The sequence below is a fragment of the Sander lucioperca genome, chromosome 21, assembly GCF_008315115.2.
Source record: "Sander lucioperca isolate FBNREF2018 chromosome 21, SLUC_FBN_1.2, whole genome shotgun sequence".
NCBI lineage: Eukaryota > Metazoa > Chordata > Actinopteri > Perciformes > Percidae > Sander > Sander lucioperca.
In genome coordinates, this window is record NC_050193.1 from 2,420,449 (window position 1) to 2,445,909 (window position 25,461).

Genomic DNA, 25,461 nt, shown 5'->3' on the forward strand with positions numbered 1-25,461 from the left:
ACTCCACTGTGTCTGTAGTATTCTCTCTACTACTGCAGTACTTTTACAGGGATGTATTTACATCTAGTACCAAAATGAAACATGTATCACCAATTTTGTACTATAATATTTAATGATTGTACAAACGATGACCCAGTGAAACTATGGGTAGCTTGTGTGTGGGTGATCTAAAGTAATGTTTCAATGTTATTTCACTATAAATTAGTTTTTTGAACCAATGATTGTGCAAGTGCAATATTTCTTTAAAGATATGAATGCACAATGCAATGTTTTCAACATTGGACAGTCTTTGTTACAAGTGATGACCATTTGGAGTTTTGTATCTAGAGTTTTGAAAAATGATGTCAAGGTTCTGAAATTAGTAGCAAAGTGATTGTAAAAAACTGTAAAGTGGGTATATAGGTTCAAAAGAATGTGAACTGAACAAAGGCATGGTTTTATATCGCATGTTCAACATGAAATAAGAGCCAGTCAGCAGATTGGTAGTTAAAGCAGAGCATTTATTTACAGATAGAAGATTAATTTCAGTTTATTTGTTGCCCGTTTCTGTGTGCATCTGAGTGAGCGAGTGCGAGTGTGTGTCTATGTGTGTGTGTGTGTGTGTGTGTGTGTGTTTGTGTGTGTGTGTGTGTGTGTGTGTGTGTGTGTGTGTGTCTCCGTGGGGAGTGTGTGTGTGTGTGTGTGTGTGTGTGTGTGTGTATATGTATACGTGTCTGTGTGCGTGTTTGTGTGAGTGTGTTCTGCAATGAGATGGCAAAAACTCATTAACAATAAATCAAAGATGAAGATAAATTGCGTGTGTTAAGGACAATCAAAACATCACGAGAAACAGCGTGTGAATGCTGAAAAGTTATCACTCTAAAGAAGCTAAATGCCCCCGCCGCCCCTCTTTATAAACTCAGAAACTGAGTAAGGTCATAACACACAGCACAATTCCATGAAACGACATAATAATAAATGTAAAATCATCATAACAAAGTATTTATAATGATGACTTATTAAATGCACTGCATCAGTGTAATTCTTCAGCTATGTGTCATCAGATAAAAGATCATGAAGATGAAAATGCCTGAGCATCTCTTCAGATGTATCGGCCTCTTTCAGTCGACCTTTAAGTATCCTCTCTGATCAACCAGCGTCTGCAGGTTCTCTTTTACGTCACTGAAGTAACGCTCGATGTCACACATCTGCCTCATGTATCTCTGATTATAATAAACATCAAAGTATTTATCATGGCTGGCATGAGCTATGCGATACACATTTGACTCTTCATCAATCAGACGAGAAGGGGCTCGGAGATCACGGCACTTAGCCCTGATCATTTCCCTGTGCTCTTGAAACAGCATCCTCAGGTCTCTCAGGTAAGTAGAGAGGAGACTCTCCACAGGGTCGCAGGTCTGAGTCCCTCCGAGTCTCACCAGGTGAATCAGCATCTGGATGTGGAAGGCTGCCCCGTTCACCCAGGCCTTCAGAGCCTGAGACGACATGTGGCCGTCCCTCACCATGGAGTTCTTCAGCTTGGTGGGGGCGGCGCTCAGCTGGACCTCGATCCGTGTGATGTCAGTCGCCAGTTCGTAGTCGTTGTGGATGTGCATCATGCATCTCTTCAGGCACTCGTCGATCTGATCCCAGACCTCGGAGGCCTTCTCCTCGGCAAACACGCTCCGCAGAGCGTCCTTCATGCTCTCCTCAGGCGGACTGGGGAAAAACGAGTCGATGTAGATGGAGATGGCCATTGATCCGAGGCCCGCCAGTGCCGGAACTGGTGTCAAGTCGCCCAGTATCTCCAGCAGGCTCTTGATCATGCCTGCAGCAAACTGGCCCGCCTCCATTTTCCTCTTCTCGTAGTGTTGTCTCAGATTGTCTGAAGACGAAACACCAGTGAACATCACAATGGTCTTGTTGACTCTCAGATCTGGACTGTCTTTGATTTGCTTCCTGAAATCATCCAGTTCTGCCTTCTCCCTCTCCATTCTGCTCTGTGCATCACCCATCTTCTTGTTTTCAGGATCAGATCAAAGATGGAGGTTGTAGTTTTCTGTGGAACGCTGCAACACACAAACAGTGAACGTTTTCATGAAAATTATCTTAGAACATCGTTTCTACTTTCATTGAAACTTTGCATTAACTAGGAATTTATAATGCAGTTTCTTCTCCTGTACTGAAGTATCGTTAAAATGTGTTATTGCTTCCATGAGGCTCTGCATTCTTCTTTCACTACTGCAAACAGGTTACAGACTTCAAATCAGTTGCTGAAGAGAATTCCAGTCAGTGACTAAACATTTTGGGCCCTGTCTTGCACCCGGTGCAGCGCAAAGCCAAATGCAAGTGTCTTTGCTAGTTTGAGACCATCGTTTAAACAATAAATGCACCTGCGCCCATCTGTGGCCCATGGCCATGCTGGTCTTACAGGGAGGTGTGTTCAGGTGCATTCTGGGTGTATTGTTATCTTGAGGCAGCGGGAAGTGAATGGAACTAATGAAACTAATGCGCTGCCTATAGGTGCATTAATAAAAAAAGGGATGCGCAGCAGAACACACACATGCAGAAGATAACAAATAAAAATATTACGGTACAAATCAGATCATAACAGCAATGCTCCAAGGTCCAAACGCACCTGGCTTTTAAAGGGAATGGGAGATGATCTCTGATTGGTTGATTGCATGTTACGCCCCAAAACACACCTCTGATTAATGAAGACACTAAGTACAACCCTTTAGAACCATGCGCCCGGCACACAGACCCTTTTTTACCGCTGTCAAACTAGCAAAATTGGATTCGTACGCGCCCTAAACACACCTGTGCCAGGCTCTTCACGCCGTGTGCTTAGATGGTTAAAATAGGGCCCAGAATCTCAAACCTTTAGACAGTAACGTTTTTACCGTGGCTCAGAGAGATGCGGTCCAGTTTCTGTCTGCTGGAGATGTTGTGATGACTGTGCAGAGTGATGGTGATGCTGCAGTCCCCTGACCAGCTGCACCAGTAAAGAAACAAACACATGGAAAAATGAAAATCCAGATAACGGAAAAAAAAAGTGGGGGAGTGATTTCAAGTGGAAAAAGCATTTATGAAATCCATAATTTGTAGTTATTCAGTGACTAGTATCCCCCATACTTAGTGGTGTGAATGCTGAAGGAACATAAAAACTACATTCAATCATCAAAACGTTCAGCTCGATTCAGAATGCTGTGCAACTATTTATAATATTCATAACATTCATAATTTCTGAGATATTCAACGTTTAGCGGACATTTTTGCCCCATAAAAGCGGATGGACTGAATGTTCAAAGTTAACATTTTTTATACATTTTCAACTGCTAGCTACTCATTCATACATTCACAGAGAGACTCCATTCAAACTTTAAAACTATTCACATCTTTCATACATTCAGGGTTGGTATTCAACTTTCAAATCCCATGAGTACTTTTTAAAATATTCAGTCTTCTTTGAGGCTTAGAAAAAGTGCCTTTCTGCACTGCATTAGTGTGTATGGGATGGAATGTTCAGACTCAGAGGGCAGGGCCCAACTGACAGAGTGGAAAGAGGCAGAAGCAAAAATCTCTTTACCTTGTGATACCATCCACAGTTTTAACTCTTCATACATTACTTTTATGTCAACATGTAGGGAATATTGTGCCCATTCTAACTATGGGCCTCATTCACTAATATCTTCTTAAGTTTATAATATGTTCAAAAGAAAGTCCCTAAGAAAAGTCTACGTCGGATTCATCACGTGTTCTTAAACAGCAGAATTGTTCACACCTGTGTTCTTAGGAGTGATGAATCCCACGTCTTCGTAATGGAAAGCGCGTGCCAGTTGTTCCTAATTAGCATAAGAGAACACCCCGCAAATTCCCAAATAAGGACATGACACTTCCTGTGCACCTCCTGGGAAGCGGGAGACTGTGTTCAAGAGATGGTTGTCAGAGTTGCAGATGACTTGTACATCGCAGTGGTGGAGGAAGTACTGAATCTCAGTCTTAAGTATAGTAATATAGTAATACTATCATTGTAAACGACTAGAATTAAATAAAATGCAGTAACCAATTATTTGGAGCCAATTGTCATCACTGAAATGTGCGTAAGAGTGCTCTTGAGTGTTCGTAGATTTTGTTCTTAGCTAAGAACAAATCCAAGATAAGAAAACATTAGTGAATGTCAGAATCTTCCTAAAAAGTGCATAAGTGTCTAAGTCTTTAGCAGGTGTGGTTCCTCCAGAAGTGAACACTCTCTTTCTCATGGTTATTAAAACTTGCAGAACAGATTTTTATCAAAGAAGTACTTTACTTTACTTGCTGTATTTCTTGTGTTTAAAATATTAAAAACTGAATTACAACACGGTTGTTATGTTCCAGGTCTCTATAAGTGAAGTTAAAGGTTAGTTTCTATGACTGATGGGAACAACTATCTTTGAAGGAGTATTTTTTGGGACACTTTCCAGATAGAGGAGGTCTAGACCACACCACAAGTTAATTCACCCAGCAAATTAAAAACCATAACAGTAAAGCTGATGCTTTGACTCTGCTGAACAACAACAAACCAAAGGTTGATCTCATGGATCATCAGGTTTGATATCAGTAAAGTCACATGAAGAAAGTTCATGCAGTCATTATGAAATTATTCATTGAAATTCTGTGATAAACAATGCTAGGATTAGACTGAATGTACTGAAAGTGTGTATATCTGTGTGTGTCTATGTGTGTGTGTGTGTGTGTGTGTGTGTGTGTGTGTGTGTGTGTGTGTGTGTGTGTGTGTGTGTGTGTGTGTGTGTGTGTGTGTGTGTGTGTGTGTGTGTGTGTGTGTGTGTGTGTGTGTGTGTGTGTGTGTGTCTATGTGTGTGTGTGTGTGTGTGTGTGTGTGTGTGTGTGTGTGTGTGTGTGTGTGTGTGTGTGTGTGTGGTTTCATGTTCTTGTTGTTGTTGGAGTTTGATCAACCATTGGATACGCAGCGAGTTCTCATTCTCAGCCTGTCCTCATGAAGCATTCGTTCATGTAGCTCTGAAGAGTAAGCAAGTAAAGCAAATCTTAACTTAACTGTCGTTAACTTAAGGTCCTGCTTTTAATGTCTTAATCGGTTGCATGTTTTCATACATGAGGAGCTTTACACACAACCTTATCACAGCTGAATATTTCATCACTGTTAGAGCCTACGTTTGGGTGGTCATTTACATTTAAAAAGGTTGGAATTCTAGTTCAAGTGAATTGTAGCACACCACAGTCAACTCTAATCAAATAAAACTATATTTATAATAATGTAATTTTCCACAAAATAGGCCTATTACATTTTTAGACTAAATTGTTTGGGTAATGTCTGTGTCTTCTACTGTTCAACCAGAGCAGCTATAATGCTAGCATCAAACAAACATTAATGATGAAAGCCAAACAGGTCATCCTAACACGCTGCCATAACACAGAACTGAATCAGATGTAGGTGATTACGATAGGCCAATCGGCTGGTCCTAACTATTAGCCTCCAGGTAGGCCTCAGACAATAGCAGGAAGCTGATTGTTTTTTAACAGAGCATATTGCGCCCTAAATGACTTGACACTGCCTGTGTTCAATTCTGCAAGTTGCCATGGTATCAATTTAATTAGTCATGCATGCAAGCAAATAACAGCTGATAATGTTAGCTAGTCGCAAAAGGCAGCCTCTTACCTGCTGTACTGTCTGCTGCTTTCTCGCTGTCAGACCGATAGGGAACTGCGTGGAGTTGTTAATGCTCCTTTTTAGTCCTGGTGAGTTTGTGTGTGAGTCAGACATGTAAGAACAATTTCCCCAAGTTGAAGCCATTGCCTTATAAATAACCCTAATAAGTCCTCGCTACAGCCCCGCCCCTTTAACTTGCTCTGTTGTCGCTGTAGTAGTTTCAGACAGTGAGCTTCCTAGCAGTCAGCTCCCCCTGATGTCCCTAAGGTGCCTCTGCACCCGTTCTGTTTCAGACCCTCCCACCAACCTTTGAGCCACGCCTCCTCTTGTACATACGCTTTTGAAATGCCAAATGCTAAATCCAAATGGAAAAGGAGAATGGTCCGTGTACGTTTTGATAGTTTGTTTTCTTGTTTGAACCACAAAATAAAATAACGAGAAACCACCTGTTTTTCATTTGTCGTTTCAAACCAAAAACAAAGAAACGGTAAAAAAAAATCTGTGTACCTTCCGGGTCCGTGTACTTTTTCGTTCATTCGATTTTCATTTCATAAACAGGTATTAAAAACAAAAAACTAATGGTTATTTGATTTTCATTTTAAAATACAAAATTTGAAATTGAAATACAAGGCATTTTTTCCTTTTCATGGTCAAAAGGGGATGGGAGAAATTTAAAATATACTTTGATTTTCATTTTCTATTTCATATAACAAAAAATAAAATCACTCGAAAATAGAAACGAAAAAAGGCTTGTTTTTTCATATTCAGAGACCGGATGTTGTCATTTCCACGGCAACAGCGCCAGTGTAGCATACCATTGGTGGTGCTTTCAGCCCAGGCTAAAATTACTTTGGAAACCCTAATGCATATGTTTATATGTATTGCCTCATTTATGTATTTCATGAAATGAAAATCGAATGACCAAAACATGCACTACCATATACATATAACTCAGGCTGCAGGGGACATTCTAAAACACTTAACATGAAAAACAAACACTAACCATCACCATATTTCTCATGGCCATATCTTGTCATGAACACTAGCCTGTCAAAAAAACTAAACTGAAATTCAACGATTATATTACATTCTCTCGCGTTAACGTTTTCTTCTTCATTGGCGCCTATGGCGAGGAAGAAGCTTAACGTGGTTTAATGTACCTAAACAATGATCAATGATTACCAAATTTCTATCACATATTGCTCCTCATAACCACTGAAAACGGTCAAAAAATCTAACCCAAAGTCCAATTATTATGGACGTTATCTGACTGATAACTGACTGATATCTGATTGATCATTGTTTAGGTACATTAAACCATGTTAAGCTTTTTCACGTTAAGCGTTTTAGAATGTCCCGGCTGCAGTTGAGGGAAACTGTAGCCTATAACTTCCTAAGCGACCGATCATCCATTTTTTGCCCCCCTTTACGTAAATATACATAAATGTGGCTATGAAATAGATAATGAAATACATAAATGAGGCAATACATATGAACATACGCATTATAGTTCAATATTCACCCAGTATCTCCAGCAGGCTCTTGATCAACTTTGCAGCAAACAGGCCCGTCTCCATTTTCCTCTTCTTGTAGTGTTGTCTCAGATTGTCTGAAGACGAAACACCAGTGAACATCACAATGCTCTTGTTGACTCTCAGATCTGGACCGTCTTTGATTTGCTTCCTGAAATCATCCAGTTCTTCCTTCTCCCTCTCCATTCTGCTCTCCTCTCATCACCCATCTTCTTGTTTTCAGGATCAGATCAAAGATGGAGCTTGTAGTTTTCTGTGTGCACAGTTCAGAGTCGTGTGCAACGCTGCAACACACAAACAGTGAACGTTTTCATGTAAATTATCTTAGAACACCGTTTCTACTTTCATTGAAGCTTTGCATTAACTAGGGTTAAAATGCAGTTCTTTTCCTGTAATGAAGTATCTTTAAAGTGGGTTATTGCTTCCTTGAGGCTCTGCATTCTTCTTTCACTACTGCAAACAGGTTACAGACTTCAGATCAGCTGCTGAAGAGGATTCCAGTCAGTGACTAAACATCAAGGGCTCTATCTTACACCCAGTGCAGCGCAGGGCAAAGCCCAACCCAAGTGTCTTTGCTAGTTTAAGACTGACCCAGTTGTCAGTTTCCCGTCCAGCGCCCACGTTGTTTAAATAGCAAATGCACCTGTGCCATCTGTGGCCCGTTGGCGTGCTGGTCTTACAGGGAGGTGTGTTCAGGTGTGCACTTAGATGCTTAAAATAGGGCCCAGAATCTCAAACCTTTATATTCACTACCAACAAAGCTTTTTTGGGGATTTTCTAGCAATTGCCCATGCAAGATTCCGCTGGTGAATGATATCCGAAAGTCTATCTGTGAATCATCAATTGTCGCGTCCTTTAACCTTGCCTTGCCCATGCCTGCTATTTTGGCCGTATTATTAATATAGGTAGTCTATAGATCAGGTTTCCCTACACTGTGCGAGCTTTGCATTGACTATTTATGGTTAAAAATGGCCGTGTACAGGGCAGGATAAGAGGCTGATTCATGTACGCACACTAGTGGGTGATCTGTGATTTATAAAGGCAACATTGCTTACAGATGTGCGTACGCACGGTTTAATAAATCTAATTTTTTTTTTGGCATACGCCATTTTTGGCTTTTGGCCGTACATACACTTTTAGTAAAGCTCCTACACACAGTTTTATAAATAAGACCCCAGCTCATGGTAATTTACCATTGAAAAGGATTCGTACAATGACGACAATATATCTTTCGGTGCAGAAGGGGCTCTTAACATCCCACAATTGTCATAATGTCATAATGCAGCTTTTAGAAATTCTACTTTCAACACAAGCAATTCATATTGTTTAGAGGGAACCAATGGGGTTTTACAATGTATTAAAATACCATGAAAACCTGAACATACTCTCTCTGAGAACAAATTCCCCAGTCACAAGGCAGGGTCTCCTGACAGTGCTTCAAACTAAAGGTAATGAACTGTAATCAACTGCTTGAGGCAGAAATGTGCATGAGTGTTCTTCTTACATACATGGTCGACCTGAAACTGATGCTCCTCCAGGGAAACCCGACAGACCTGTCAGGGTAAGTTGTGATATAGCTGGATAACGTTTAGAGAAACGTTTAGAGAAAAATAGATAAAACTATTGATATAAAATAACTGTTTCTGGTTAATATTGAAGTTCAACATTGGTAATTTGAGGTGTGCAAGCTGACGGCTAACTGGCTAACATTAACTAGTGGAGTGCACGGATTTATAAAGAGATGGAGTGAGCACGCAGCGGTGTGGCGGGGCTGACAGATGTGTGTCGATTGGTGTAGAGCTGCAGTATATACTGTGATTTTAGCTGTTCATGTTTACTGTGATCCACATTTTGCGATGAAAATACATGTTTCTGAGGAAGAGTTGTTCTGCTGTTGCCTGCTGTAGTCTCATTTCATCAAATACATCTGTTGTGCGTTGGTTGTGTTACTAAAACATAATTGCATATCAGTCCAACCCCTTGTCATTCCCAGCTTGTCCTACAGTGATTATGTTGTTTGTGATATCCCTTGGTGTCACTGTAGTTATTTCTGGTGCAAGGTTATGATTGTGAAAAGGCAGACTGCTCTATATTACATACTGTACATGCAATACAATCTGAACCAAAAAGTTGAAGAGAATATATAAACTGTTTTTGGTGCTATTTCATCAGTTATTCTTTACCAATTATGAAACTAATTATTATATGTTTGGAACTGCCAGCTTTGTTCTACTACTTAACGTATGCTAATTGTAAAGGGTCACTATACAGCTGTTATAGTGTTGTCTTTTAATGGAGTTTAATGAGATGTCATGGAAATTACTTATTTTAGCATAAGATGGCATCTGCTATGTTTTTGTTTTTATTTTACATTTGGCCTTGAAGTTGATCTAAACCATTCTAACCTGTCATCAAAACAAAAAACAACTGAATATTAGCACACAGAGTTACTGCAAAGAAATGCAGCAAACCGGAAGTCATTTTTTGGATAGAAAATGCTAGACTTGTCCAGACTCTGGAATTGTTCTGTTCTGTGGTCCAGGAGGAGAAGTTGTGGGCATCCAATACTGTATTGAAAGGTTGTATCATGGAGTCTATTGAACACACCATGAACTCTATAGTGAAACCAAGTGATTTGACAAAAAAATCAACATAGGACGAGTTGGAAATGAGAGCAGGTTTTATTGATGGAGTGCAAATCTGGATGGGTGTTTAAATTGAAGCAAGTCTAGAATTACTTCATTAAAGAAGCACTAATAGAACTATTTTTGGTTAGAATTTAAGTTCAAGTAGGCTTATGTAAGTGTTAATGTGAAATGTACTAACTTGATTGGCATATAATGATTACATCCTGTGCATGGCAAAATTACATTAATGGCTCCACAACACTAAATGTCAGCATGGAGGCCTGTATGCAGGTCTTTACAACTTTACTGTTAAACGTGGTCACTATCAGCTCTATTAAGACTCTTGGTCTGCTTGTTTTCAATAGGCTCCTCTGCCATCCATCCCTCGACGTAATGGGGCTCAATTGGGATACTTGAGACGAAGGCATGTCAAAACATACACAAAGGAAGTTATATGTTTACCTTTTTCACCGGGGGCATCGGTCTTCGTTATACCCAGAGGAGAAACTCGGACAAGGTTAGCTACGGCTGGCCTTGTTGGAAAAATTTCATTTTCCACCGAATGGTCTGAAGACCAAGTGAGAGCTGAAATAACAGCTATCTTCAGTGGAGCATTTGGGCTATCAGAGCACCAGTCACTTCCATTTCAGTTTTTGAGCATCATCAAGGGGTGTAAAAAACTGATGATACCAAAGGTCACCTCCAATTTCCCCTGGGGTGGTAAAGAGGTTGCCTCCGTGTGTTCCAGCACTTGTTTGTATATCATGGCAGAAATGGAAGTTCCTGCACAGGTGAGCATGTTATTGAATAAATTTGTGTGGTAACTCAGAGAACAAAAGGCTCAGTCTAAATTGGTTGCTGCCCATTTATTGAACTCAGAAAAAAATCATAATCATATGCAACCAAGGATGCCCATCTTTGCTTTTAGCCCACACTAGTCCACAGATTTTTGGCCTCTACATTTCCACAGACCTTGGGCCTTGATCTGTTACTGCACATGGGACAGAACACACCCATAACCTGGTGATCCAGTGATGAGCACACCTGTACTCAATAACTGAATGATCCCCTACAACACATACCTCTATCTCCATCTACTAGCTAGATGTTGTATACTCCCCACACTTAGAAAATATGTAATTTTTCAATCAGATAAAATGATCTCTGTGTCACACTGTAAAGATTTCACCTTGTAATTTACTGTACAAGTTGCCTGTTTTTACATAGGAGTTCACACCTTTTCTTTTGTGCAGAGCTGGTGTGTGGAGCTGTCTGATGACAGTGATTTTGAAAGCCCGGTTGTACAACGAAGGAGAGGTGAGTAAAAAAAAACAAAAAAACAATTAACACCCCTCATTTGTGTGGAAAATCACAGTAAATAACAGCCTCTTGAGGTTAATTGCTGATCTGTCTTGATTTTTGTGATGAATTGGTGACTTATTGCATTATTGAACGTATTGAAACAAGTATTGTTTAGGTTATTATTAAAAGTTACTGAGTTGATTCTCTTCATGTAGTGAGTCAGAGAGATGCACCGTCCAGAGCCCAGAGGGAACACTGTGAGAGGCAAGAGAGGGTGGAAGCCAGTGCTCCATCTGATGATGGGATGGAACTACAGGGACAGCGAGGGCCAAATGAAGCTATGAATCACTTTGCAGATTTCATGTACAGTTATATGTATTAACTTAAGGTTTTCTCATGTAATATTTGTTACATTTTATGTTGGTCCATTTTGTTAGGGAACAAAACCTCTTTTATCCTCTTGTGTCTAATTAACAGTCCTATTGATGTTGAAGAAGATGAAGCCATTGAGGAGGCCATCAGACGCAGTCTTTTAGAAGAGTCTGTGCAGTCCTTACGGGATTCAAGGTATACTTGCTTAGCTCATTTTTAACTTTCAGTGTTGCACCAGTCAAAATAAGACACAGTCAGTGTGGCTTTCATGTGTGTTGGTAATAACCATTATCCTTTTTGTTCTGAAGGGTTGCAGAAAGTTTGAGCAAAGAAGAAATTACAGGTATTGTGAAAGCTCACAGTGAGAGGGTTGTCACAGAAGCATACAGACCGATCTACATCAGCCGAGGGAACGTGTGGACAACTGCTCTCCGACAGTTTAGTAGACGGAAATTCACTGAGAGCACCGATCAGCTGTATGTCACCTTCGCCAGTGACGAAGGCAACAACGAAGATGGAGAAGACCTCGGAGGGCCAAGGCGAGAATTCTTCCGTCTGCTTGTAAAAGCCATCTTCAAAGAGAGTGGAGCATTTGAAGGTAATCTTTTTTTGCGAAGTGTTATGTACTTTATATCAAATGTACTTCTGTGCTGTGGTGTTAAAATTATTTTTCTTAAATACTGGGTAAGCTGCCCTCTAAAAGTTTGGGTAACATACATACATAATTAACTAATGAGCGCTTTATTAGCCGATTAAACTCCACAAGGATGCTGGCTTTCTCTGTCGACATTACTGTCTTTCATGGCTATAGTGGAAGACTCTGGTATCATGTGAAACTAGACAACATAAGGTGTCCACTGCTATCAACCATGTCATGCTAGCTTGTTGGAAGGGGGCTAAATAGCAATAACAAATAATAAGTTAGGCTAAATATTGGCCCTTGACTTCTCACCTCAAGATATCTGAATGAAAATGGGTTCTATGGGTACTCAAAAACTTAAAACCCAACACATCTTCAATAAACCTTGTAACATGTAACTTTATGCAATCCCGTGCAGTTTTTGCATGCAGTATAAATGTGTTTTCGCCTATTCTAAAATTCTATTCCATATACAGTATTTCTGTTATAGGTAAATGGTATTCAGATTATTGTATGATATCTTGAGTGATTCTATTTGTCTTTACTGTATAAACACAATTGTTTTTGTCCTTTTGTCCTAGAGTCTCTAAATGGCTTCACTCCAAGAATGAACATTTCTCATGTGCAGAATGGAGTGTACCGCACTATTGGACATATGATGTCTACCATCATCGTCCAGGGTGGTGAACACTACATCCTACATCCACTACATCCACTACATCCTCCGGCACCTGGACTCCGCAGGAACCTACGCCAGGATCCTGTTTGTGGACTTCAGCTCTGCCTTCAACACCATCATCCCGGCTCTGCTTCAGGAGAAGCTCTCCCAGCTTGGTGTGCCTGACTCCACCTGCAGGTGGATCACTGACTTCCTGTCTGACAGGAAGCAGCATGTGAAGCTGGGGAAACACGTCTCCGACTCACAGACCATCAGCACCGGATCCCCCCAGGGCTGCGTTCTTTCTCCTCTGCTCTTCTCCCTGTACACCAACAGCTGCACCTCCAGTCACCAGTCCGTCAAGCTTCTGAAGTTTGCGGACGACACCTCCCTCATCGGACTCATCTCTGATGGAGACGAGTCCGCCTACAGGTGGGAGGCTGACCACCTGGTGACCTGGTGCAAGCAAAACAACCTAGAGCTCAACGCTCTAAAGACAGTGGAGATGGTTGTGGACTTCAGAAAGAACCCAGCCCCACCTGCCCCCATCACCCTCTGTGACTCCACAATTGACACTGTGGAGTCTTTCCTCTTCCTGGGAACTACCATCTCCCAGGACCTCAAGTGGGAGCTGAACATCAGCTCCCTCGTCAAGAAAGCACAACAGAGGATGTACTTCCTGCGGCAGCTGAAGAAATTCAACCTGCCAAAGACAATGATGGTGCACTTCTACACAGCCATCATTGAGTCCATCCTCACATCCTCCATCACCATCTGGTACACTGCTGCCACTGCCAAGGACAAGGGCAGGCTGCAGCGTGTCATTCGGTCAGCTGAGAAGGTGATTGGCTGCAATCTGCCGCCGCTCCAGGACCTATACGCCACCAGGACTCTGAAGCGTGCTGGAAAGATTGTGGCTGACCCCTCCCACCCCGGTCACAAGCTCTTTGAGCCACTCCCCTCTGGCAGGAGGCTGAGGTCCATCAGGACCAAAACCTCACGCCACATAAACAGTTTTTTCCCCTCCGCCACTAGCCTTATTAACAAGGCTCGGAATCCACCCTGACTCTCTCCACACCCCACCTCTGGCTCCTCATGCCACTGTACCTACTCTGCTCTAGCGTCCCTTTTCACTACTGTTTAACTTATTTTACTATTTATTTAAATTTATTTTATCGTTATTAATACATACTGTGTATATGTTTATACTTATATTGTTTATATCTTTTTATCCTTCTTATATTTGTATGTGTGACATGCTCCAACAACACCATGACAAATTCCTCGTATGTGCAACGTACTTGGCAATAAAGCCCTTTCTGATTCTGATTCTGATTCTGAACCTCCAGCCCTCCTTTCTCCTCTGGTAGTGGACTACCTTCTGACAGGACGCATCTTTCAGTTGAATGTCACTCCAGATGATGTAGCTGACATGGAACTTAGAGAAGCCCTGAAGAAGGTATGATACGAGTGTGATACAATTTTATTTGCTTCAATCCCAGTTTCTGAGGTGTTTATTTTAGTTCTGAATGCATCTATCATATCCTTATTTTTTGATTGCTCCTTAAGGTTGATCAAGCATTAACCACCGATGAGCTGGAGCAAGCAGTGGAATGCTGTGACTCATGGAGATACCAAATCGAAGGTCTTCCGAACCCAGTCAGCATGGACAACAAAGATGCATTTGTGCAGAATGCAATACTTTTCCATGTCCTCATTCAACGACAGAGCTGCTATGATCAGTTAGTTGAGGGTTTGAAGTACTATGAGGTAAGTTTAGACTTAAATATAACTGTAATTGCATTCTAGTGTACAACAGATATTGAATTGCTTGTGCATGATTTTTATAGCACACTGGAACACTGTTCAGTCCCATTCAAAATAAACCATTTGAATTATCTACAGATCGCATGGGTGTTCAGACACGATTACATTACTTCCCCACCACCCCCAATCGCTTTGCTTTTTTTTTATAGAAATAAAACCCATTCAGTTAATTTCAGTATAATTCAATACGTATTTGGATGATGGATCATACAACTATAAACTGACCATGGAACAGCAGCGGAGTCGCAACACAGAGTGGGGTAGTGAGACATCTGTCCTCCCCCCTGCTATCTGCTTCAAACACATGTAGCTGTTAGCGAGAAGCTGCTCTCATGTCTCCCTGGGTCACTAAAAGCGCCTGCATTTAAGGGTTAAGCTTCTAATTGGGCTTTTGTTGTTTTCACAGGTTCTGCCACTCCTGAAAGAAAGGCCTTGCCTTAGGGTCCTTCTTGATATGCCCAAAGAACCCAGTGATGTCACAGCACATGTTGTGGCTACCCTCCTGAAACCTAACTACTCTGTTCTGGGAAGTAACAGAAGACCAAGAGAGGAGTTAATGGTGGTTAAGTTCAGAGAGTTTCTTGACTGTGTGCAAGGTAAATGGATGTAAAATGTAGTATGGCTAAAAAAATAATCTCTTCCCTGATAAGCTCTAAGTTTGCTAACCATTATTTTCATTATCAGTTAATCTGCCAAATGTTTTCTTAATTGATTAGTTTGGTCCATAAAATCAGACACTTGTGAAAAATGTTTAACTGTTGTCCAAACCTCAATATGACATCCTCAAGTATCTTGTTCTGTCCATAGCCCCAAAATATTCAGTTTACTGTCATAGAGAACTAAATAAACAGGAAAATATACACATGTAGGAAGCTGGAATCAGAATTTTTCCTACCGATTAATTGATTATCAAAGTAGTCATTTCACTGTCTATAAAACCATGGCACGTCATACATGTCATGTTATCTCTTATCGGTCTAGGTTTTTTAGCAATCAGTTGAACAAAGCCTGAGCCAGTCAGTAGAAAGCCAGTCAGTAGACAAAGCCTCAGCAAGTCAGAAATGTCAGAGAGCTTTATTCACGGGACCCGGAGACCTACGTCGTGTTGCTACCAGACGCAGTCTGAGGTTCCAAAGAAAAGACACACTTCTTATAGGACATTCTCACAAATTACATCTCCAAGTATAGTATGACAGGAATCAAGATGAGCACATCACTTCTTTTGCACAACATTGTATACAAGGATGTAACCCCTAGCAACCAACATCAGTGACATTTACCCAAGGCCTGGTCTAACATACATGAAGGTGCCAACCCCCCTAGTAGGAGATGGCTCCTCCAAGTCAGGGCCCCTTCTATCTTAACAAACAAGCACTAAGGCCCAATTACCTTGAGGAAGAATGCCACAGATGCAAAACATCTCTCATCATCCCAATTTCTGTTCACCCATACATTTCTATGAATAACTTGTTCACAAACGGAAGTAAAAGAACACATGAGTAAAACACACAGTACGCACACATATATGGAAATATCTTTAAGGCTAGACATTTCTTACTACACTCTACATATTTTGAAGTCAAGCTATATGATAATTCTGTTTTGTAGATAAAATTGCAATGTCTATATTTTCTTTTGTTCTGAAACTTTTCAACCTTGTAGAGAAAGAGCTTGGGGAACATCTTAACACCAGAAACCTCACTGAGGCAGAAAAGGCGTTTATCCTGACATTGAATCCTGGACACATCCTAGCCTTTGCAACGGGAACCAGCTGCCACATATAGTTTGGACAAGGCACAGTGTATACTCGTCTTTGTATTATAATTTTTTTGGTTGCACTCTTGTCAGATTTCATCATGTCCAGTTGTCAGTATTATGCATTTTTGCAGTATTGCTGTAAGGTGTAACCAGGTGTGTTCTTGTCTGATTAATATTCATTGTTCATTTTAGCTGTATCAGACAGACTGTTTTCATTCCATTTAATTATTTAAATGCAGTATTTCAATTAAGTGGCCAGTTCCTATAGACCATTCCAGAAACTCTGAATAAGCTGTGTACGACTTCAGTAATGAACATCCTGCATTGTCATTTTGTTTTGGTGAACAGATACCTTGAGAATGTGAAGTGAGAATATTTGCAGACCATCAGTTTGTAATTTGTTATTGGTGGCTAGCTGCATACCTCAAAACAGATTTCATGACTTTACTATTTGCCTTTTAGCTTGTTTCAGCAGTAATATGCACAGACATGCAAATGTTTAATTTGATTTGTTTGCAATTTGATTAAACACCACTTGGAAAAAACATTTGCTTTTCTTGTCCAATATCAACAGATATGATAAAAGTTCATGGAAAAAATGAATCGATGAGAGGAATTTCAAAAGAAAAAAGTATATCTTTAATATTTTCATAAAGCTCACAGGTGTCAGTCATCTTACAAAGCAAGTTACAGTTGGTTGCTTCACACTTTCACTGTTCTGGCATGACATAAACTTGTGTTTTCCAAAATCATACGTATTATTCACAGGTTGGAGAGGATTAGAGAAGTGCAAGACATGGAGGTAGGTGGATATACTGAGTCACACACACAGGAATAAACTGATGTAAGAATTCACAAGATGGAATCAGATTTTTTTTTCTCAAAACATGACTCATACCAATTAATTGACTATCAAAATAGTTCACAATTAATTCAATAGTTGACAACTAATCATCGCAGTTCTAAAATACAATAACAAAATTAATTTATAAATTTGAGTAATTTACAATATCGTGTAATGTTGACTTGGGTCAAAGTCCCACCCACCCCACCCCTCTTCTGCTTGGCTGATTGTTACATATTTACAATTTTGTGTAATACAAATTCCTGTACTCTGTGATACAATGTTTTTCCCTTGTTACCATCATTTTAAAGTGGGTTTACTGTAACAACCAATTCTTGCAAGTCCTGCTGGTTAAGTGGGCAAAAGGAGTAATGTGCATGACTAGTTGATACTGAGTCCACTGTTCTTTCCTCAGCTGCAGCTTCTGGATAGTTTAGTAACAGAAGATGTCTGTCTAGTGTATAAAGCTGAACTGGGGTCCTGTTTCCTTCAGAGGAAATTGAATGATTGTTAAATGCAGATTTAAACTCATCTAATGTGCGATTGATCCTCGGAATGTACACATAATGAAGAGAAAATAAATCTGTATCATTGTCCACATTCAAAGCCTGACTCTAGTTCGTAGAAAATGGGTGCAAACACATGACTGCAGTTTCTGTTCAAGTCACGATTGAATCGTTCAATTCGCTGGTTATGTACAGAGCTTCCAGTCAACACAGAATTTTCACCTCTGTGCATTCTCATGTCTTCCCAAACCTGGACATTCTCCCCTCCATCTAATATGAAGGGGCCGGCCATGTTTGCTGATGGCTGAACTGAAGAGCTTAATAACAGTTTCAGCCCGATTGTTGTTGGAACACTGGAGAAACGTTAACATTCTAACTGTAACCATCCATTGCGCCATGTACAACTAATTTCCATCTTATCAGTTTATGATTTCCGTCTATGTGCCATATATAGTTTGGACAAGGCACAGTGTATACTCGTCTTTGTAGTACAGTTGTTGTTCTCCTAGACTCAACGCCAGCACCATCAACCCGGTGAATGGAGTCTCTGAGACGGCGACGCTGCACCACAATGTTTCTGGCACGCAAATGTCCATTAAGCATAACTTCTCCTACATGTGGATGTTCTGCTTTTATCTCACATATAGTTGCATCCAACTCCTCATCAGAAATGTTACAAAATTTTGTGTGTCTTATGTTATATACCTGCATGAGCTTGTATAATGTGGGTCTGGAGATCTGCAGGACTGAAGCTACTTCAGAAAGTGTTGTCCCTAGCAACAGCAAACCCTCAATGTCTTCTTTGGAGATTAAAGTATGTTCATCCTAAATAAAAAAGGAAAAAAACGACATTCACTAATATCATAACTTGCTTTTTGCCATGCATAGGATGTAATCATTATATTCCACACAAGTTACTACATATCACATTACAATTTACATATTCCTACTTACAGCTGCAACGATTTGATTGATTAGTTGACAACAATTAAACTAATTGCCAACTATTTTGATAATGATTAATCGGTTTGAGTATTTTAGTTGTAGCCCTAATCCTCAAATTACCAATGTTGAACTTCAATATTAACCAGAAACAGTTATTTTATATCAATAGTTTTATCTATTTTTCTCAAGGTAACAAACGTTATCCAGCTATATCACAACTTACTGATCTCAGTGACGTGAAGTTGGAAGTGCCTGTGGCACTGGGCACCGCTGGTGTTAAAACCTGAAACAAGAGCCCGCATTTTAGAGGTCAGATATAGCGGCAAAGTACGTTAATATTACACATGTTGACCACAGCACAGGCTTCATAGAGTAAGTGGTCAGTTTTGTCACTGGTAACCACTAAGTCAACTAGGTTATGGGTAACTTAAGTTACCTTTCTCAGTCACATTAACTACAGAAAGTGGATAACAAAACTTTAGCTAGCATCCGTCACACAGCTAACTGGCTGGGTTAGCTAACAGTGGCTAACCCCCTCCAGTATGCATAAAGAACTAAAATTAAAACAACTTAACTTACCGTTGATGTTGTGGACTGGACCGGGGGAGGTACACCATGGAGTGCAGCCCGCACACCTGCAATGACCGCCCGTTCAATGTCTCCTAGACCTAGAGAACCAGCCATGCCTGCCTTTGACCTAAGTCCTTTGCTTTTACCACAGGGAGCGGGGGAGGGGGTGGGGGCGGTGCAGCGCGATTTGAAGCCACTGTGGTGGGCGTGGTTTCCTTGGGGATTTGAATATTTTCTAAATATTTAGCTTTACACTTGGCGACACATTTAGATATAACATTTAGATTTAACATTTAGATATATATTTAAGATTTAGATTTAGATATAATATTTAGATATATATTTAAGATTTAGATTTAACATTTAACATTTAGATATAAATTTAACATTTAGATTTAGATATAACATTTAGCTTTAACATTTAACATTTAGATATAAATGTAACATTTAGATTTAGATATAACATTTAGATATAAATTTAACATTTAGATTTAGATATAACATTTAGATTTAACATTTGGCATTTAGATATATATTTAACATTTAGATTTAGATTCAACATTTAGATTTAGATTTAACATTTAGATTTAACATTTAACATTTAGATATATATTTAACATTTAGATTTAGATTTAACATTTAGATTTAGATTTAACATTTAGATATATATTTAACATTTAGATTTAGATATAACATTTACATTTAGATATAACATTTAGATTTAACATTTATATATAATATATATATATATTTATAATTTCTGTCTCAAATGTGAGGAAAATGCGCTAAATGTGAGGAAAGTGAGCTAAATGTTGAAAATTTATCAGCTAAAAAATTGTAACCGAACTTTTACATTCGGCACCCCATAGTTTTACAGCTAATCTCGGCACATTAGTGGGATAAGAAGAGAGACTAATTGAGAAATATAGTGATAAAGAAGATCAGAAAGACATGAGAAAGTTTATTTCCTCCTCCTGATGACAACAATTCTAAGTACAGATGCATCAATATCACTGGAAAAGTGATTTTTTTTCCCCCCATACTTTAATTTAAAGAGTAAATCTTTAATATATTCTACATTCATTACATAAAAAGTAAAATATTTCAAGCCTTTTATTGTTTTAATCTTGATGATAAGGGCTTACAGCTCATGTAAATCAAAACTCGATTTTTTTTCCCCACCCCTCATATAGTCCATATGCATATCCATTTATGCCACACAACATGCAATCAGTATATCCACCTTATTTTTCAACTTTGAAGCTAAGTAAGCTATTTTCTGTGAATGTGTGAGACTTCCGGTTCATAGGGAAATAACGAGATGAATAACAAAGTGCTATTAATGATAAAAATATTTGTGCTACAAACTAGTGTTTACAATTATGACAAAGTCAATACATCAAAATAATAGGGTAGGGTAGAAAAATACCAGTTTCCAATATCAAGAAGCATAACAAGCTTTTTTGTACAGCTAGAAATAACTGTAAGCGGATGACATCGGAAGCCAGACACATTCCATTTACAAATGTCCGTGCCACTCTTCCGTGAATAATAAGGTGGATACCATAGGCCAAAAAATGTTCCCTAAAAAGGTGTTAGGTTAGGTTTGTTTGATTAGTAGTCGTATGTTTTGCCTCTGATTGATTTGTGCTTATCATTTCTTGCAGGATTATCAGAAGTGCTGCCGCTCTTCTTCCACTCGACACCATCACTACCCTCCCCACCTGGCCTTCATCCTCACCTGGCCTTCATCCTCACCAGGCCTTCATCCTCACGTGGCCTTCATCCTCACCAGGCCTTCATCCTCACCTGGCCTTCATCCTCACCTGGCCTCCATCCTCACCTGGCCTCCATCCTCACCTGGCCTTCATCCTCACCAGGCCTTCATCCTCACCTGGCCTTCATCCTCACCTGGCCTCCATCCTCACCTGGCCTTCATCCTCACCTGGCCTTCATCCTCACCTGGCCTTCATCCTCACCTGGCCTTCATCCTCACCAGGCCTCCATCCTCACCTGGCCTTCATCCTCACCTGGCCTTCATCCTCACCTGGCCTTCATCCTCACCTGGCCTTCATCCTCACCTGTACTGCTTTCTTTCTAAGTTTCTATTTTACCTGTTAAGGATAATTTTTGTATAAATTGAAATGCATGAATTAATAAATTGTTCTTGTTTTAAAACAGATTTTTATTGTTTTATTATATTACATTGTTAATACTTGTGTATTGTTTAAAAATACACGATAAACCTTGTTGTGCAGTTAAAGCTTCAATTGTTCTTTTTTCCATTTCATGGATTCTGATGTAGCAAATTTATCAGCTAAGCACAAACTAAACAGAACTGAACTCTTAAGATTAATAATGATGTTTACACCAAATTCCAATTTTACCTATGTAGGCTAACTTAAAAATAGTCAGATAATGGTTGCCTCTTTTTAGTTGCCAGGGGTGAAAATGAGTCATCCTTAACATTGTTGGTGTTTTGGATTCACTACAGCTGGAGAACAATTAAATACAAAATAGGTTGTAGGCTCTACTGGGTGATTTTTTATTTTTTACTGAGTAACTATCATCATTTTCCCAGATAGTGTATAGAATTTTAGGCATTCTATTATCTCAAACAGCCTGAAAAATAGTGCATTTAGCTGACGTAATTGGGGAAAAAAATCTCCACCGGGGGAGCATGCCCCCAGACCCCCCTAGGTTTGGGCTAAGCTTATATCGTCTGGCTCCGCCCCTGATCTGGGAAGCCTGAAACCATCCATCGCCGCTGCCGTAGAGTTGAAAGTCCTAGCTAGCATTCTGGCTACGCGGCTAAAAACAACCTGCACCTCTTCCACGTCGCCGCCGGCACCACCACTATAATGAGTTACTCCGTCAACCAACTGATGAATCTCAACGGTTTCTTCACTCCACCGTGCACTGCAGTGATTAAACAACTAGGACTTCTCCGCCGTCCGCGCTACATCCATAGAAGTTCCCGCAGAAAGTTTGTCTGCTCACAGACAAGTCTTACCATCCCGGCTCTCTGGTCAGCAACGCAAACTGTCGCTCCACGCACACGTCATCAGAGTGCTGTCTCCTACCGGATAAGTAGTTTGGACGTCTCCATGGCAACACCTCTCAGTGAGCTAAATGGGAAACGTGGAGTGGACTTCAGTCTGCTACGGCCAGTGCAAAGACTTGTTGCATCATCAAGTAGCAAAAATGCAGTCTATTACAAACAAATCCTGCCTCATTCATGACCATATCCTGGATAAATGTCTGGATTATATGTGCATTACAGAGACCTGGCACCAACCAAATACCTTTTCTTCTTTAAATGAGAGCTGTCCCCAAGGATATAGCTGCCTCCAGAAAGCTCGCAGCACAGGGCGTGGTGGCGGCCTGTCAGTCATCCATCGCAGCGATCTGGAGCTATCTCTGCAACCATTACCTGAACTGTCTTCATTTGAATGCCTTGCATTTAAATGTAAGTCCCCTTCCCCTGTGCTGTTCCTCCTCATCTACCGACCACCACAACCAAACCCATCATTTATCACTGAGATGTCAAATCTTCTCACAACTTTCTGCACATCCTCCGCCGATGTTATAATTTTAGGTGATATGAACATCCACGTTGACACCCCCTCCTGCCGTCTTGCAGCTGAATTTCTTCAACTACTGGACTGCTTTAATTTAAAACAACTTGTTGATGTCCCCACACACACCAGGGGGCATACCTTGGACCTGGTCATTACAAACTCTGCCCCTCTCACCAACCTGCAGGTGTATGACCTAGGTGTGTGTGATCACAAGGCCATTTCTATGGATTTGCCATCCCCATCCAGCCTCTCCAAGCCTAAGCAGAATATCTGTTTCAGAAACCTAAAAAACATAAACCCCGAACTCTTGGCAGCAGACTTTCAGCATCTTTCCACACACTTTTCATCAGCCGACGAAGCAGTGGACTACTACAACAGCCATCTGAGCAGCCTCCTGGACCTCCATGCCCCTGTTAAAACAAGAGCAGTCACCTTCACCCGCTCAGCACCCTGGTTCACAGATGGGCTTCGTAAGATGAAGGCAGCAGGGCGGGTCCTTGAGCGGCGCTTCAGAGCCTCTGGCCTCACTGTCCACAAACAAATTTACCGGGAGCAACAACAAAAATATGCACAGTCCCTCAAAGAGGCAAGGTCACAGTTCTACTCCGATGCCATCAGAAACAGCCCAGGAAATTCCAAGCAGCTTTTCTCCACTGTAAACCATCTTCTCAAACCACAATCCCCCCCACTTACTGCCACTACAGAAGAGCAGTGCAATAAATTCATGGATTTCTTCACATCAAAAATTGCACATATTCGCTCTGCCCTTTCTGGTCCTCCCACCCAAACTGTTCCCCCAACATATACCGTCTCCCAACCCCTAAACTGCTTTCCTGAGGTTTCATCAGAAGAGGTGCAGAACATCGTCAGGAAGATGAAATCCTCCACCTGTCCCCTGGACCCTCTCCCAACCTCCCTGGTAAAAACCCATATCACTGTCCTAAGTCCCCTGATCACCGCTGCTATAAATTATTCCCTCCAAACTGGTCACCTTCCCCCTGTCTTAAAAAATGCCATTATCAGACCACTGCTCAAAAAACCCACTCTTGATCCGGAAGTCCTATCCAACTATAGGCCCATCTCCAATCTCCCCTTCATATCAAAAGTACTTGAGAAAGCAGTTGGCACCCACCTTCAGGACCACCTCAAACAAAATAACCTCTTTGAAAAATTCCAGTCAGGTTTCCACTCTGCCCACAGCACAGAGACTGCCCTCGTCAGAGTCACAAACGACCTCCTTATATCATCCGATGCTGGCTCTCCCTCCCTCCTCATCCTCCTGGACCTTTCTGCTGCATTTGATACTGTCGACCATGGCATTCTTCTAAACCGGCTCCACCTCATCACTGGACTCAATGACACTGCCCTCAGTTGGTTCAAATCATACCTCACAAACCGGACAGAATACATCTCCCTGGGCCACTTCAAATCAAATCCACACACAGTTACCTGCGGTGTCCCCCAGGGGTCAGTCCTTGGCTCCATCCTCTTCATCCTCTACCTCACCCCCCTTCAAATCATCAACCGTCACAAAATTTCATTCCACTGCTATGCCGATGACACACAGCTCTATGTAAATGCCACAGCTGCAACCCCACCCTCACAGTCATCCCCATCAAAACTCACCACCTGTCTGGAGGAGATAAAGGTATGGATGGAGCACAACTTCCTTCAACTCAACAGCTCCAAAACCGAAGCCATCCTGGTTGGCACTCCTCACCAGACCAAATCATCATCCATAACCAGCATCACCTTTTCTGGCTCCAACATCCCCCTCTCATCAACAGTCACAAATCTTGGTGTAAAAATGGACTCCCAACTCACTTTTGAAGCCCATATAAATCACCTATGCAAGACCTCTTTCTACCACCTTCTTAACATCTCAAAACTCCGGCCCATTCTCTCCCTCTCAGATGCCGAAAAGCTGGTTCATGCCTTTGTCTCCTCCAGACTGGACTACTGTAATGCACTACTCATTGGGATTCCTAGAAAGAGTCTGCAGAGGCTTCAGTACATCCAAAACTCTGCAGCTAGGATCCTGATGAGAGTGCGGAAACACACATTACCCCCATTCTCCACTCACTCCACTGGCTTCCCGTCTCCACCAGGATTGAGTACAAGGTTTCCCTCCTCACACATCAATGCATCCATGGACATGCCCCCCCCTACCTCAAAGAACTTATCAACCCACAAAACACAACACGCTCCCTCCGCTCCACTCACTCAAACCTCCTCCACTTACCCAGAACCAGACTCAACAGACAATGGGAGATAGGGCCTTCTGTGCTGCTGCCCCACGTCTGTGGAATGCCCTCCCTGACACTTTGAGGGCACCTCAATCCACTGACTGTTTTAAAAAAGGTCTTAAGACATTTATTTTTAGCAAAGCTTTTGGTCCCCTTTAGAATTTTAGAAATGTTTTTCTTTTTTGTTTCTTTTCTTTGTTGTATTTTAAACTGCTTATCTTTTGTGGTTCTAACCTGTAGCACTTTGAGATCTTTGATGAAAAGTGCATTATAAATTAAATGTATTATTATTTATTATTATTATTAATTAAAGAACAGTTTTTGCATCCAATTGTTTCTTTTTTTCAGGTCAAGAGAGACATGAGAGAAAGAATCAGAATGTAAGTGAAGAGCCCAGAGCTTCCCT

At 40.9% G+C, this 25,461-nt stretch overlaps 3 protein-coding genes across 3 annotated transcripts in view; 1 reads left to right on the plus strand and 2 right to left on the minus strand.

Moving 5' to 3' along the window:
- The window catches only part of LOC116062299 (cephalotoxin-like protein), a 1,100,540-nt gene that overhangs the window by 793,095 nt on the left and 281,984 nt on the right, over nt 1-25,461 (minus strand). The window lies entirely within an intron of this gene.
- LOC118494116 lies at nt 845-5,729 on the minus strand. The gene is made up of 3 exons (XM_035996668.1): nt 5,657-5,729; nt 2,883-2,974; nt 845-2,048 (listed from the first exon to the last, which is right to left on the minus strand). The coding sequence occupies exon 3, from the start codon at nt 1,992-1,994 to the stop codon at nt 1,101-1,103; it is 894 nt and encodes a 297-aa protein (XP_035852561.1). The 5' UTR covers nt 1,995-2,048; nt 2,883-2,974; nt 5,657-5,729; the 3' UTR covers nt 845-1,100.
- LOC116050022 (G2/M phase-specific E3 ubiquitin-protein ligase-like) lies at nt 10,438-16,389 on the plus strand. The gene is made up of 10 exons (XM_035997040.1): nt 10,438-10,597; nt 11,060-11,123; nt 11,324-11,471; nt 11,586-11,675; nt 11,789-12,078; nt 12,702-12,803; nt 14,128-14,237; nt 14,348-14,548; nt 15,012-15,201; nt 16,268-16,389. The coding sequence occupies exons 1-10, from the start codon at nt 10,490-10,492 to the stop codon at nt 16,387-16,389; spliced, it is 1,425 nt and encodes a 474-aa protein (XP_035852933.1). The 5' UTR covers nt 10,438-10,489.